The 16,769-nt window shown below is 44.6% G+C and overlaps 1 protein-coding gene across 2 annotated transcripts in view; it reads left to right on the top strand.

The window, feature by feature from the left end:
- VCL (vinculin) overlaps window positions 1–16,769 on the top strand; it is a 122,812-nt gene that overhangs the window by 54,710 nt on the left and 51,333 nt on the right. For both annotated transcript variants that reach the window (XM_070752041.1, XM_070752040.1), the window contains exons 6-7: window positions 2,023–2,183; window positions 9,943–10,033. In XM_070752041.1, coding sequence (XP_070608142.1) covers window positions 2,023–2,183; window positions 9,943–10,033 — 252 coding nt within the window. The remainder of the gene's footprint in view (window positions 1–2,022; window positions 2,184–9,942; window positions 10,034–16,769) is intronic.

Below are 16,769 nucleotides of genomic sequence, written 5' to 3'. Positions count from 1 at the left end.
GTTGAGAGAACAATAAAAAAAAAATTACCCCCCCAAAAAACTATGCCAGTAACAATGGTGCTTCTATGGATAAGCTTATGTCCAAAAGATGTTTTTGAAGAAATGTCAGATGTAAAACAAATTTTATCCGACAAGATAGGAATGATATCCGAAGTGGATTTACCAACTGACAAGCCAAGAGAATGATTTCGAGCAGGATATTTCACGGGATCTACTAAAGAAACTGGCTGAGGTTTTAAAATTTAAAAGGCAAATACAAACGACAAACCAAGAGAGTGACCTGTATATATATTTTTTCCTATTGGATTTACAAAAGAGGCTTGCTATAGCCTTGAAGAACTCTGTGCCAGAGGACAAAGAAACAATCAAGATAAATCAAATCCTATAATAGTGTTTGAACAAACTAAAGATCAAGTCTATTAGAAGTAAAAGAAAGGGATATAAATATGGTTTTATTTGATCAGTGTTAAAATAAGATGTTACAGCGATCCCTCGATTTTCGCGATCTCGTTCTTCGCGAAACGCTATATCGCGATTTTTGCCACCCGATGACATCACTCTCTTCCTTTCTCATCTTTCTTTCTCTCTTTCTCTCTCTTGCTTCTTCCTCTCTCACACTCTCTTCCTCCCTCTCTCATCTCTTTCTTTCCTTCTCTCTCTTTCTCTATCTCTCCCCCTCTTGCTGGCGGGCGGCGGGCGGGCGGGCGGGCGAGCGGGGGCATCAGCGAGGAAGACCCAGGGAAGGTTCCTTCGGCCGCCCAGCAGCTGATCTGCTTGGCAGCGCGGCAGCAGCGAGGAGCCGAATCGGGGTTTCCCCTTTGCGTGGGCGGCGGGGAAACCCCGATCTTCGTCTGCTCGCTGTTGCTGCGCTGCCGAGCAGATCAGCTGCTGGGCGGCCGAAGGAACCTTCTCTGGGTCTTCCCCGCCGCCCACGCAAACTCCACCATCTGCGCATGCGCGGCCATGAAAAAGGGCGTGCATGCGCAGATGGTGTTTTTACTTCCGCAACCCTACATCGCGAAAAATCGATTATCGCGAGGGGTCTTGGAACGGAACCCTCGCGATAATCGAGGGATCACTGTACTTCTGGCTACTCTTTCTGGGCTTTTTTGCTGACATCAGGACTGAAAAAATGATTTATTGATTTGTTTATAGATAAATTAATATGGGGTGTGAGATATAGAGATAAATGTAACATTGGAGGGAGTGAAAAGTGACTACAGTTGTTTAAATTGTGATTATTTATTAATTAATTTATTAATTAGATTTGTATGCCGCTCCTCTCCGCAGACTCGGGGAGGCTAACAACAACAGTGAAACATCATCTAACAAATCTAATATTTAAAATAATTTAAAAGACCCTAATTTAAAAGACAACCAAACATACACACAAACATACCATGCATAAATTGTATAGGCCTGGGGGAAAGGAATATCTCAATTCCCCCATGCCTGACGACAGAGGTGGGTTTTCAGGAGCTTGCGAAAGGCGAGGAGGGTGGGGGCAATTCTGATCTCTGGGGGGAGTTGGTTCCAGAGGGTTGGGGCCGCCACAGAGAAGGCTCTTCCCCTGAGTCCTGCCAAATGACATTGTTTAGTCGACGGGACCCGGAGAAGGCCAACTCTGGGACCTAACTGGTCGCTGGGATTCGTGCGGCAGATGGCGGTCCCAGAGAAGATTATGAAGGTTGGAAGTCACTTCTTGTGTATTTCTTTTCTCTTTATACTTTCTAAGCTGATTTCTTTCTTTCTCTCTCTCTTTCTCTTTCTCTCTCTCTCTCTTTCTCTCTCTCTTTCCTTCCTTCCTTGATCAAATTTGTATCATAGCCTACTATTATAATCAATTCAGAGCAGTGGCCCTAGAATATAATCATTTACTCTGCCCATGTTTATGTAAAAATATATTTTCTAGTGTATCTTCCTGATATTGTTTGATTGATTGATTGATTTGATTTGTGTGCCGCCCCCTCTCTGCAGACTCCGTCTCTTGTGTCATTTAATCCTCTTGTGTTATTTCTGCAGCAATGAAGATTTTTGTAACAACTAAAAACTCCCGGAACCAGGGAATGGAGGAAGCCTTGAAAAACCGCAAATTTACAGTGGAGAAGATGAGTACAGAAATAAATGAAATAATCCGTGTATTGCAGCTGACTTCTTGGGATGAAGATGCTTGGGCCAGCAAGGTGCGTGTGTTTTGTCTAGGTTGAGAGTAATCTAGGGTTAGACATGTAAGAATCTAAACTCATATTTAACAAACAAACCAACACAAGAATTAATCTGTAGAGTGATGTTAGCTAATTTGCTTTATGATTTCACCTTTATATAATCACAATTTCACCTTAATACAAAATGCCAATTATGATTTCACCTTAATACAATTCCTTTGTTAGCAGAACATTAAATATAGTGAGAAAATTTTAAAATTGCCTTGTGCAGATTTAATAATAATAATAATAATAATAATAATAATAATAATTTATTAGATTTGTATGCCACCCCTCTCCGAAGATTTCCTTTAATTTATCCGATTTGTTATAATTTTAACAAATTGGATGACTATTTGTTTTAAAATTGCATCTCCTGGGAGGGAAACACACCCATAAGCAAATAAAGTTATCATAATCTGAATGTTTTGCTAAACCAGTGTTTTTCAACGTCACCCATTTTAAGATGTAGGGACTTTAGAAATATCTCAAGGGCATCTTGGAGGTTGAAGCTCCCACAACCTAAAATGATTGACGTGGACTTCCTGGAATTAAGTTCTGAGATGGGTACCTTAGAACAGTGGTCCCCAACGTTTTTTCCACCAGGGACCAGTTTCAGCAAGACAATTTTTCTATGGCCCGGTGGGGGCGGAAAGGGGTGTGGTTGGGGGCGGGATTAAGCCCTGTGGCCGGCAGAACCTGCCTCCCAAGACCTCTTGCCCAGCGGGAGCTAAGCGCTGGAGACAGGGGGTCAGGCTGGCCCTCCTGCCTCCCCCCAGCCAAAAATGCAAAAGCGCCCCACGGCAGAAGCCAAAAGAGGCTTGAGCCTCTTGGTCCTTCCAGCCCCTCTGTCCCGTCCATCGTCCTGTGGCCGGCAGAACCTGCCTCCCGAGGCCTCTTGCCCGGCGGGAGGCGAAGCGCTGGAGGGAGGGGGTAGTGGCATGAGGGCCGGCAGCTGCTGACTCCACGAACCGGTGCAACATGCCCCGCGGCCCGGTACTGGTCCGCGGCCCGGTGGTTGGGGACCCCTGCCTTAGAATACCCGCAGATTTATAACTTAGTGTATTTTTCGGAGTATAACATGCACTTTTTCTGCCCCTAGAAGAGGGTGAAAATGTTGGTGAGTCTTAAACACCAAATACAGTGATACCTTGTCTTACAAACTTAATTGGTTCTGGGACGAGGTTCTTAAGGTGAAAAGTTTGTAAGACGAAACAATGTTTCCCATAGGAATCAATGGAAAAGCGATTAATGCGTGCAAGCCCAAAATTCACCCCTTTTGCCAGCCAAAGCGCCCATTTTTGCATTGCTGGGATTCCCCTGAGGGTCCCCTCCATGGGAAACCCCACCTCCTGACTTCTGTGTTTTTCTGATGCTGCAGGGGAATCCCAGCAGGGCAATCCCAGCATCGCAAAAACGAGCACTTCGCTGGCAACGGAAGTCTGGAGGTGGGGTTTGCCAGCAGCGGCGGTGGGTTTGTAAGGTGAAAATAGTTTGTAAGAAGAGGCAAAAAAATCTTAAACCCTGGGTTTGTATCTCCAAAAGTTTGTATGACGAGGCATCACTGTACAACCATTTTTGGCCTCCCAGAGTCCTGCCCCATGTCAAAACGGGTGCGTAGAGGGTTTGGGAGATCTGCAGAGTGCTCTTGGGGGCTTGGGGAGGGCAAAAACGTCCTTGCTTTGGTGAAAAAATGGCTGAAAACGGCCCATTTTTCACAAAAATGGGGTGTGTACAGGCTTTGGGAGGTCTGTAGAATGTTCCTGGCGGTGAGAAAACCCATTTTTTTTCTTAGTTACCTCTTCAAAATCTTATAAACCAGTGCATCGTATAGTCCGAAAATTAAAGTTAAGACCTTAAATTGGTTAAAGCTGAAATTTTTATTTTGGTTGAAAGGTGCAAATTTCCAATCGGCAAACCACCGCAAATGTGATAGCTTAGGGAGAAAATTACTGTTAATTATTATTTTAATGGGTTGAGAACCATAGAACTGTGAAAACATCTTACAAGCTGTGCCTTTCTATCCACTGCTGTTATTGACGCAGTTTCCGTGTAAGGATAAACTATGGTTTAGCAGAGGATGGTCCTGTGGGAAGAGTTGAATTCTGGGTTATTAATTAATCACTGATAGACAGAAGGAAAAAGGCTCTGATTATGGGTGGGCCTTATCACTTAGGCTTGAAAGCAGATTTTTAAAATATTTTATATTTTATATTATTTTATATTTTATATTTATATAAATTTTATTTTATTTCATTTTATTTTTTATTCTATTCCATTTTATTTTATTATTATTTTATTTTATTATTATTTTATTTTATTATTTTATTTATTTTATTTATTTTATTTATTTTATTTATTTTATTTATTTTATTTATTTTATTTATTTTATTTATTTTATTTATTTTATTTATTTTATTTATTTTATTTATTTTATTTATTTTATTTATTTTATTTTATTATTTTACTATTTTATTCTATTTTATTTATTTTATTTTAGTTTATTTTAGTTCAGTTTATTATTTATTTTATTTATTTTATTATTTTAGTTTATTTATTTTATTTTATTCTATTTTATATTTTATTTTATTATTATTTTAGTTTAGTTTATTTTATTATTTTATTTATTTTATTTATTTTAATTATTTAATTATTTTATTATTTTATTTTATTTTATTATTTATTTTATTTTATTATTTATTTTATTTTATTTTATTTTATTCTATTTTATATTTTATTTTATTTATTTTATTTTATTTTATTTTATTTTATTTTATTTTATTTTATTTTCCACTCATTCCAAAATGGACTGAGAACAACTATCAAGAGAAATAAGTACAAGAAGAGTAAAATCCGATCAAAATACACAATAAAAGATTAGCTCACCATTAATAATTCTTCCTTTCTTAGAACTACTACTTACATATATTTCTCTATATATCTTTCTCCTTAATTTTCTCCTTTCCCCTTACCCTCACCTTTTAGAAGGTAAGATCTCTTCCGTGACCCACAACTGCTGCCTTTTCTACTAAAATGGAAGAAAGCATGAACTCGGGAAGGGGTGTGTGTGTTTGCTGTGTGTTGTGGGGTTTCCTGTGTGGCTAGTGTTACCCTTCAGGTAGTTCTTGACTTACAACCATTCTTTTTGTGACTCAAGTAACGCACCGGCACTGAAACAAGTGACCCGCAGTCGTGTTTCACACTTAATCTCCATTGCAGCCTCCCCATTGCCACGTGATCAGTATCCAGTATCCAGGCTCATAATTATGGCAGTCGCAGTGTCCCAGGATCATGGGAATCGCCATTTGTGACCTTCCCTGTTGGTTTCTGGCAAGAGAAGTCAACGGGGTAGGGCAGGGAGGAGCAGGGTTCACTTAACAACTGCAGTGATTCGCTAAACGACTAGGGCAGTGATGGCAAACCTATGGGACTGGGAGTTTTTGCCCTCCCCAGGCTCCAGGGAAGTCTCTGGAGCAGACCTGGGCTTGTTTGTTTGTTTATTTATTTATTTAATTTATTTATTCTATCTATCTATCTATCTATCTATCTATCTATCTATCTATCTATCTACGTCTCTATCTATCTATCTATCTATCTTATATATCTATCTATCTTATCTATCTATCTATCTATCTATCTATCTTATATATCTATCTATCTATCTTATCTATCTATCTATCTATCTATCTATCTATCTATCTATCTACGTCTATCTATCTATCTATCTATCTATCTTATATATCTATCTATCTATCTATCTATCTATCTACGTCTCTATCTATCTATCTATCTATCTATCTTATATATCTATCTATCTATCTTATCTATCTATCTATCTATCTTATATATCTATCTATCTATCTATCTATCTATCTATCTATCTACGTCTCTATCTATCTATCTATCTTATCTATCTATCTTATCTATCTATCTATCTATCTTATCTATCTATCTATCTATCTATCTACGTCTCTATCTATCTATCTATCTATCTACGTCTCTATCTATCTATCTATCTTATCTATCTATCTTATCTATCTATCTTATCTATCTATCTATCTATCTATCTATCTATCTTATCTATCTATCTATCTATCTATCTACGTCTCTATCTATCTATCTATCTATCTATCTATCTATCTATCTATCTATCTATCTTATATATCTATCTATCTATCTATCTATCTACGTCTCTATCTATCTATCTATCTATCTATCTATCTATCTATCTATCTATCTATCTACGTCTCTATCTATCTATCTATCTATCTATCTATCTATCTATCTATCTATCTTATATATCTATCTATCTATCTATCTACGTCTCCATCTATCTATCTATCTATCTATCTATCTATCTATCTATCTATCTATCTATCTATCTATCTATCTATCTTATATATCTATCTATCTATCTATCTATCTATCTACGTCTCTATCTATCTATCTATCTATCTATCTATCTATCTATCTATCTATCTATCTATCTATCTATCTATCTATCTATCTATCTATCTTATATATCTATCTATCTATCTATCTATCTACGTCTCTATCTATCTATCTATCTATCTATCTATCTATCTATCTACGTCTCTATCTATCTATCTATCTATCTATCTATCTATCTATCTATCTATCTATCTATCTATCTATCTATCTATCTATCTATCTTATATATCTATCTATCTATTAAATTTGTATGCCGCCCCTCTCCGTAGACTCGGGGCGGCTCACAGCAGTGATAGAAACAATGTACAATACAAATCTAATAATACAAAGTTAAAAACCCATAATTTAAAAAAACATGCACACAACACACCATACATAAATTATATAGGCCTAGGGAAGATATTTCAATTCCCCCATGCCTGACGGCAGAGGTGGGTTTTGAGAAGTTTACGAAAGGCAAGGAGGGTGGGGGCAACTCTGATCTCTGGGGGGGAGTTGGTTCCAGAGGGCCGGGGCCGCCACAGAGAAGGCTCTTCCCCTGGGTCCCACCAAATGACATTGTTTAGTCGACGGGACCCGGAGAAGGCCCATTCTGTGGGACCTAATCGGTCGCTGGGATTCGTGCGGCAGAAGGCGGTCCCGGAGATATTCTGGTCCGATGCCATGAAGGGCTTTATAGGTCATAACCAACACTTTGAATTGTGACCGGAAACTGATCGGCAACCAACGCAGACGGCGGAGTGTTGGTGAAACATGGGCATACTTGGGAAGCCCATGATTGCTCTCGCAGCTGCATTCTGCACGATCTGAAGTTTCCGAACACTCTTCAGAGGTAGCCCCATGCAGAGAGCGTTACAGTAGTCGAGCCTCGAGGTGATGAGGGTGATGTTGCCGTAAAGCAAACAACTAAGGTCTGTGGAGTGGGTCTGGGTGTTTAGGTCAGGCCAAGGTCCGGCCCTCTAAAACCATCCCAATTTCTCATGCGGCCCCATGGCAAAATTAATTGCCCACCCCTGCTCTGGAGCCTGGGGAGGGTGAAAAACGGGCCTACCGGACCTATCAGAAGTTGGGAAAAAGGCTGTTTTTGGCCTGCAGAGAGCCTCCGGGAGGGTAGGGGAGGCAATTTTCGCCCTCCCCAGGCGTTGAACTATATGTATTTTTTATTTGTCCAATTGTTTGTTTGTTTGTTGAGATTTGATTTGATTTGAGTTGAGTTGAGTTGAGTTGATTTGTATGCCGCCCCTCTCCGTAGACTCGGGGCGGCTAACAACAATAATGAAACAACATGGAACAAATCTAATATTTAAAATAATTTTAAAAACCCTTATTTAAAAAACATACACACAAGCATACCATGCATAAATTGTATGGGCACTCATGCAGGTGCGATAGTGTGCGTGCGCGCGCTTTCGGCACCCGAGGGAAAAAAGCTTCGCCATCACTGGACTAGGGGGTCAAATGATTACAAAATGGGCCGCAGCTCACTTACCAACTGTCTTGCTTAATGGACAGAAACGTTGGGTTCAATTGTGGTGCGTAGGTCAAGGATTACCTGTACTCACCTTTTAAAGGAGGAAAGTCTTGCTGTGCGATGGTCTGTTCCCAAGGAGTGGCAGCCGGCCTTGAAATTTGCAAGATGGGGAGATGTGAGTAGGGTTGGGGCAGCTTTCCGGACTCCCTTTGAAAATGCAGAGGGCAAAACATGTAAATGGACGATTTTACATCTCATTGAAGTCCTTCAGCTCTCCAAATGGCACCTTCTGGCGTGACGCAAAGTTTGAAGAACCAACCTGGGTGTTCGCTTTGGGGTTTCAGTGTTAGCTGGCGGTGCGGGGATTGGCAAAAGGACATTATGTATTGGACCTTAACTCTTTACCTTCGGAGTCTTCTGAACATTTCCATCACCATCCCAAAGGAGTTTGTGTGTGTGTGTGTGGTGTTTGCGGGAACCTCCATATTGCTGAACCATAATTTTATCTGGGACTTTTAGAAAGTTTATAATCCAGTGTTATATCTAATTAATCCATGGGGCATGCCGTCATATTTTTTTCCTCCTGTTTAATGCATTAGATACCAATAAATAAGAGTAATCTCTTCCTCTCTCTCTCTCCCTCCCTCGGCCTGTCTCTCTCTCCTCTCCCTCCCTATGTCCATCTGTCTCTTTCTCTCTCTCTCTCCCTCTCTCCCTCCCTATGTCTCTCTCCCCCCTCTCTTTCCCTCCCTCTGTCTGTCTGCTTGTCTCTCTTCCTCCCTACCCTCTCCGTCCGTCTGTCTGTCTGTCTCTCTTTCTCTCTTTTTCTCTCTTTCCGCCCTATTTCCCTCCCCCTCCCTCCCTCTCCCTCCCTCTGTCTGTCCATCTGTTTGTCTGTCTCTCTTTCTCCCCCCTCTCTCCCTCTCTCTCCCCCCCTCTCTTCCTCTTCCTCTCTCCCTCCCTCCCTCTGCCTCCCCTCCCTCCCTTTGCCTCTCTCCCTCTCCCTCCCTCTCTCCCTCTCCCTCCCTCTTTCTATCCATCCATTTGTCTGTCTGTCTCTTTCTCCCCCCTCTCTCCCTCTCTCTCTCCCCCTCTCTTCCTCTTCCTCTCTCCCTCCCTCTGCCTCCCCTCCCTCCCTCTGCCTCTCTCTCTCTTCCTCCCTCTCCCTCCCTCTTTCTATCCATCCATTTGTCTGTCTCTCTTTCTCCCCCCTCTCTTCCTCTTCCTCTCTCCCTCCCTCTGCCTCCCCTCCCTCCCTCTGCCTCTCTCTCTTCCTCCCTCTCTCCCTCTCCCTCTCCCTCACTCCCTGTCTCTCTTTCTCCCTCCCCTCCCTCTGCCTCTCTCACCCTCTCCCTCCCTCTCTTTCTCCCCCCCCCCCACACATACAACCATGGAGGAAAAGGGCAGAGAAGTGTGCATGGGGGTGTTCTCTGTGGCTATTGTTCTATTTTCAGAGGGTGAGGAGCTAACATTTCTTCTGAATGCCTCCCTCTCTCTCTCCCTCTCTCTCTCTCTCTCTCTCCCTCCCTCTCTCTCTCTCTCTCTCGTGTTCTGTGCTTGACAAACAAAATGGATCCCAACCAGGCCTTACGAAGTGCATGTTCTACCTCGGTGCATTTTGAGTGGAACCGAAATGTGCCTGGTGTTCCATACGTGTGCAGTTGATTCTCCCATGAGTTGCTCATCATGGGAGAGAATTGCCTGCCAACACCAAGAAGTGTTTTTTGCATTGCAAATTGCATCAACGCCTGGATTTACAAGCCATCCGATGAGGATAATCTCCTATTTTCTTTGTTTTCCCTTTTTTCTGTACAGGACACGGAAGCCATGAAGAGAGCTCTGGCTTTAATCGATTCCAAGATGGGCCAGGCCAAGGGATGGCTGAGGGACCCCACTGCTCCAGCAGGTATTTATTTATTTATTAGATTTGTATGTCGCCCCTCTCTGTAGACTCGGGGCGGCTCACAACGCAATAAAACAGTTCATAGCAAATCTAATAATTTAAAATTAAAAATCTGAAGTTTCCGAACTCTTTTCAAAGGTAGCCCCATGTAGAGAGCATTACAGTAGTCGAATCTCGAGGTGATGAGGGCATGAGTGATTGTGAGCAGTGAGTCCTGGTCCAAATAGGGCCGCAACTGGTGCACCAGGCGAACCTGGGTGAACGCCCCCCTCGCCACAGCTGAAAGATGGTTCTCTAATGTGAGCTGTGGATCGAGGAGGACACCCAAGTTGTGGACCCTCTCTAAGGGGGTTAGTAATCCCCCCCCCCCCCGGGGTAATGGATGGACAGATGGAATTGTCCTTGGGAGGCAAAACCCACAGCCACTCCGTCTTATCCGGGTTGAGTTTGAGTCTGTTGACACCCATCCAGACCCCAACAGCCTCCAGGCACCGGCACATCACTTCCACTGCTTCGTTGACTGGGCATGGGGTGGAGATGTACAACTGGGTATCATCTGCATATTGATGATACCTCACCCCATGCCCTTGGATGATCTCACCCAGCGGTTTCATGTAGATATTGAATAGCGCCGACGGGGATCAAAACATGAGATCAAAATATTATTTAAGATGGAGGGAGGGGGAAAATGCAATCGGGACTAAACTAAACCCCTTTGCCGCGATCTTTGTTAACCCGGGCATTGACTGATCTAGTATGGCGGGAGTGTCAAACTTGATTTCCCTGTGGGCCGCATCAGGATGGTGTTTGACCTCGGGAGGCGTGGCCAAGGTGGGCGTGGCCAGCTCAACGTTACTCATGTCGGCTCCTGTGGTAACTTGAGCACGTTGCTAGACAAAATGGCCTCCCAAGCTCTGTTTATTTATTTTATTCTATTTATTTATTTATTTATTAGATTGGTATGCCGCCCCTCTCCGTAGACTCGGGGCAGCTCACAACAACAATAAAACAATGAATAACAAATCTAATAATTTAAAAGTCACTAAAAAACCCTTATTAAAAAGCAAAAACATACACACAAACATACCATGCATAAACTGTATAGGCCCGAGGGAGATGTCTCAATTCCCCCATGCCTGACGGCAGAGGTGGGTTTTAAGGACTTTACGAAAGGCAAGGAGGGTGGGGGCAATTTTAAATATACAGTGGTACCTCTACTTAAGAACTTAATTTGTTCAGTGACCAGGTTTTTACGTAGAAAAGTTTGTAATAGAATTCAATTCAATTCAATTTATTAGGTTTGTATGCCGCCCCTCTCCGTAGACTCGGGGTGGCTCACAACAATAATAACACAATATGTAACAAATCTAATAATTAAAAGTCATTAAAAACCCCTTATTAAAAAGAAAGCATACACTCAAACATACCATACATTAACTGTATAGACCCAGGGGAGATGGCTCAGTTCCCCCATGCCTGGCGGCAGAGGTGGGTTTTAAGGAGTTTACGAAAGGCAAGGAGGGTGGGGGCAATTCTGATCTCTGGGGGGAGCTGGTTCCAGAGGGCCAGGGCCGCCACAGAGAAGGCTCTTCCCCTGGATCTCATCAAATGACATTGTTTAGTTGATGGGACCTGGAGAAGGCCCACTCTGTGGGACCTAACTGGTCACTGGTATTCGTGCAGCAGAAGGCGGTCCCGGAGATATTCTATTCTATTATTGGGAACCTATTTTCCATGGCAGACCAACCACCAGACCATTCCAGGGTGATCCGTCAGACCCGGCCTAAGCACCCCGTCGGCCTTGAGCTGACATCCCTGTGGCATGGGATTCCTTTTCTGTTGTCTCATGGTAAATGGGTCGTGGATATTCTTACTCTAGCTTCTCGGTTGAGACTTGTCTGTCTTGAGTGACCCTTCCAGGATATTTTCTGGTGGTAATCCTCCAGCACAGCTCAACCTTAACACAGAATACCGAAGCCCCTTTCCCACAACAAAGGTAGTATCAAAACATAGGGGATGGAATACACTGGATAAGGTTCCTAGGGCTTCTTCTGTTAAGCAGATTATTATTATTATTTCTCCGTACTGAAGGAGCGGGTCCAGCAGTCACATGGGTTGCTCATGTCCAATCCGGTGGAACTGAGCCTAGTATTAAAAAAGCTTGCCGGATCCGCCCCTTCCCCAGAATTCGCTCAGTTCGCATATCCTGCGGTTGTATTGTGAATGCTCGTTCAACATTCTAACACCTTCCCTTCGACCTTTCCTTCAAAAAAGTAGTAAGATTTATTGTCTTTATTCAATTACTTGCACTATTTGCGCCAGCCGTTTTTAAAAGGAAAAAAAATAAAAAGCGGCTAGGCTTTTTTACTTGGGAGAAGTTGCGGTTTCGTTTTCCCCCGGCGGTTTTGCCGGTTACGATTCCTGCGGCCGCTTGTGGATTCTTCTAATCCCTTGGCCTGGAGGTCCTGGTGCAAGTATTTATTATTGGATTATTGCTTAATTATTGTATAAAACTATATTTAAGGGCTTATAAAATACCTCCTGCGGAGTGGGACGCCTTTAGTCTCCTGGACTTAGTCGATCGCTTTTCCCCTTAAGAAATTCTACGAAGCGATTTTTTGGCGCGAAGGCCTTCGCGCCCTTTCTTAAAATATCTAGGCCTCTCGTGTTGGCCTTCTGCCAGCCGCGTAGGCCTCAGTCCACCGCGTGGATCCGGGAGCGGGCCTTGGGGGTCCCAGGCTAAATTCTCCACCGGCCTAGCCTCCAACCAGAGTGCCTTGGTTTTACTTAATTGCAAAGTTTAGGGAGGCTGGCCCCGCTGGATTTGGGGGCACGAACTCTGGGTTTGCCCAGATTGTCCTCACGTTTCAGCAGCTTCGAGGCCTCGAAGCAGGATCCATTCCTCTTGGGAAGTCCTTGAAATCTTCTCCTTATAATTTAATTATTGGCTCAGCCTTGTCTTCTGTTAATTGTCAGACTATGGCTACCTTTCCCAAGAGAGGCACAACTAAAGGTCCCAGAGAGGCCAGGCCTACAGGCGATGAGATTACTAGTATCCCCCAGGCCTCTTCCTCCTCTTCTCCAGGGGCCCGCCCCTCGACCAAGGTCACCAGGGCCGAGAAGAGAAGGGACCTAGCCCTACAAAAGATTCATGATAAATCAGCAAAACGTTTGAAAGTGCAGGCCCAAGTAATCAGTAGTCAAGACCCACCAGAGGCCTCTAGCCTGCCTCCTTCTGGGGTCCCTGTGTTATCTCTGGATGAGCCAAACCTAGACAGACCCCAACCTAACCTATGGGGCATAGGTCCAGAGGAACCAGATATTATGGAAGATTCCCCCCAGCCAGGATCCTCCCAGGCCTTTAGGGATTCTTCTGCCATTTCTGCTGATATTTCCAGTTTACCTCCTGAGTTCCAATCTATTTTTGCTGTGTTGTCCAAAGCCATTGATGCCAAACTCTCCTCCATCAATGAGCTTCCTTTACCTCTTCCTCCTTCTCGTTCCTCCCGCCCCTTGGGTTCTTCCCCTGCGGTCAGAGCTCCTATTCAGGATGACTCAGAGTCCTCCCAAGATGAATATGAGGATGTAGAGGGGGATGAAGACCCTTTCCAGGGCTTATCTGAGGACGAGGAATCCCAAATAAAGGTCCCTCCTCCCATTACTATTTTCCCTTCTCAACTATTCAAATCTCTCCTCCTCAAAGCTAGAATTTCTACGGGATTAGCGGCCCAGGAGAAACAAGCCTCCACTTCCACTGATCCCCCGGAGGAGAATTTACCTTACTTCACAGAGGAACAGGAGGATAACGAGGTAATCCCTATGCCTAAATTATTTAAAGATGCCTTACTTAAACAGTGGGATTTTCCAGCCTCTGGCCTTAATCCCTCTACCAAGGACAGAAAGTTGTATAAACTCTCCTCTTCCTATGAAGAGCTTCTATCTTTTCCCAAACCAGATGAACCTGTCAAAATTCTTCACTCGGCAGCGGCTGTGCCAGGCGAGGCGGAGGAAGTCCTCCGTCCAGAGGACAAGCGCATCGAGCAAATGCTCAAAAGAGGTTTCTCCGCTGATTCCTGGGCCATTAAAAGTTCTGCAGCAGCCTCCTTCTTCTCCAGAGCCATGCTGCTGTGGCTTCGCCAACTTCAACAGCACATTCCTCCAGATGACTTGAGAGGTCAACAAGACTTCAACAAGGTCTTTGCAGCTGCCCAGTACGTGGCTGATGCCACCTTACAATCTACTAGATTTTCTGCTAAGTCTATTGCAGCCTCTACAACGGCAAGAAGACTCCTATGGATTCGCCCTTGGCAAGCGGGAGTTCGCCAAAAGTGGCAGTTATCCCAGGGCCCCTTAAAGCGCGATCTTCTCTTCGGTGATCTTCTGGATCCTCTCCTCACGGAGACCACAGACAAGAAGAAGGTTTTGGGCCCAACCACAAAAAAGGTTACTAAAACGCAGTTCTTTCGTCGCCCAGGGCGCCAGCAAGATCAAGCGGCTTCCTATCAGAGATCTCCAGGTCAGTATTCCCCCCGCTTTCGTTCCCAAGGTAGGAACTCCAGGGGTAGGGGTTTTCGTTTCCAAAGGGGAGCTGCCTCTAACAGGGCTTCAAAAAAACCTAGATGGTAACCTTTCCTCCATTCCCATAGGGGGTCGCCTAGCTCATTTCGCTGCAAATTGGCGTCTCACCTCCAAGGACCCTTGGGTCATTGACACTGTTCAATCAGGCCTTCTTTTAGAATTTATTTCTCCTCCCCCTAAACGTTTTATTTCCTGCCCTTCGCCCAGGTCATCCTCAGATTGTAACCGTATGGAGGAGGCCATTTCTCATCTATTGTCCATTAGAGCCATTCAGCCGGTCCCTTCCGGTCAGAAGGGCCTAGGTTTTTACTCCATCCTATTTATGGTTCCAAAGTCCTCCGGAGGTTGGAGAGCCATTTTGGATTTAAAGAAACTAAACCTATTCATCAAATATAGGAAGTTTAAAATGCACTCCTTGTCTTCTATTTTGGCCGCCATTCACTCGGGAGATTTCATGGTCTCCTTAGACCTCACTGAGGCCTACCTTCACATTCCTATAGCCAAATGCCACAGAAAATTTTTACGTTTTTCCTTTCAAGGCAGGCATTTCCAGTATAGGGCGATGCCATTTGGCCTTTCCTCGGCCCCTCGGGTCTTCACAAAGCTCTTGGGGTCCCTGGCGGCCTATATCCGGGCGTCTCCCATCCACATTTTATGTTATCTTGATGATATTTTAATTCATGGGAACTCCCTAGAGAGAGTGAAATCAGACCTTTCTGTCACCATGTCAGTCCTTCAGGACCATGGGTTTTCCATCAACTTTGAAAAAAGTCACCTCCAACCTTCCACTTCCATTCCTCACCTGGGAGCCATTATTGATTCAAAATCTTCCCAGGTTTTTCTCTCTCCCGAGAGAAAACTCAGTATAGTGGAGTTAATTTCTAACATTTTATCCAATCCTTCAGTATCCATAGTTACTCTATCTTCTCTTTTGGGGAAGATGGTGTCATGCATAGGCATCATTCCCTGGGCTCGCCTTCATGCTAGGGAACTCCAGTGGCTTCTGTTGCCTTTTCAGAGATCGGGGCACAGCAACTCAAATCGACGCATTGTCATCCCACTGAGTGTTCGCAGATCCTTCAAGTGGTGGAAGTCTCCGGCCATGGACAGAGGATCCCCGTTCAGGTGCCCGGATCAATTTGTCATCACCACAGATGCCAGTCTATCGGGATGGGGCGCCCACGCCCAGGGGATGATAGCCCAGGGCACGTGGTCCCCGGAGGAAGCTTCCAGGCCAATAAATTGGCTAGAGTTAAGAGCCGTCTCCCTGGCTCTGAAGCATTTCTCTCCTCGCATCCCCAACCGGCACGTTCTCATTCTCACCGACAACATTGCCACAAAAAGCCATATCTGCAGGCAAGGGGGCACGAGATCCAAGGCTCTCATGAGGGAGGCCCTCAAGCTGGGCCTTTGGGCGGAAAAACATCTCCAGTCGCTCCTAGCCGATCACATCTCGGGGAGTCTCAACATCCAGGCGGATTGGCTATCCCGAGCAACGATAGACCCAGGAGAGTGGAACCTTCATCAAGACCTGTTCCATCAAATCACCCTCAGATTCGGCCTACCAGTCCTGGATCTCTTCGCGACCAATGCGAACGCCCAACTCCCTCGCTTCTATTCCAGATTTCCATCCCCGGGAGCGGAAGCGATCAATGCCCTCCGGAGTCCATGGCCTCCAGGCCTACTCTATGCATTTCCTCCGATTCCAATCCTCCCGGACGTGATTCACAAGGTCCTCACCGAGAGGGCCCGAGTAATCTTAATCGCCCCTCATTGGCCCCGCCGGCCCTGGTTCGCAGATCTCCAACAGCTGTCCGTCCAGGACCCTTGGCGACTCCCCGTTTCGGGGGATATGCTGCGGCAGGGGGCCTCTTTCCATCCAGACCCGGAGTGGTTCCACCTCACCGCCTGGCTGTTATCAGGAGAGATTTAGAGCTGCGTGGGCATGACCCTGATTCAGTGGAGGTCATTCTAAAGGCCAGAAGGGGCTCGACCAACCGAATCTACGACCACACGTGGTCCAAGTTTCACCAGTGGTGTCTTCAGGAAGGTCTCGCCCCTCTGTGCATCCCCATACACAGAATTATTTCCTTCCTTATGCAAGGTTTCCATAAAGGACTCTCTACCAGCACCCTCCGGCGTCATCTGGCAGCCATTTCAT

Source organism: Erythrolamprus reginae, chromosome 5 (genome assembly GCF_031021105.1).
Source record: "Erythrolamprus reginae isolate rEryReg1 chromosome 5, rEryReg1.hap1, whole genome shotgun sequence".
NCBI lineage: Eukaryota > Metazoa > Chordata > Lepidosauria > Squamata > Dipsadidae > Erythrolamprus > Erythrolamprus reginae.
Note: the sequence above shows the minus strand (reverse complement) of the source record. Positions and strands in the feature narration are given on the sequence as shown.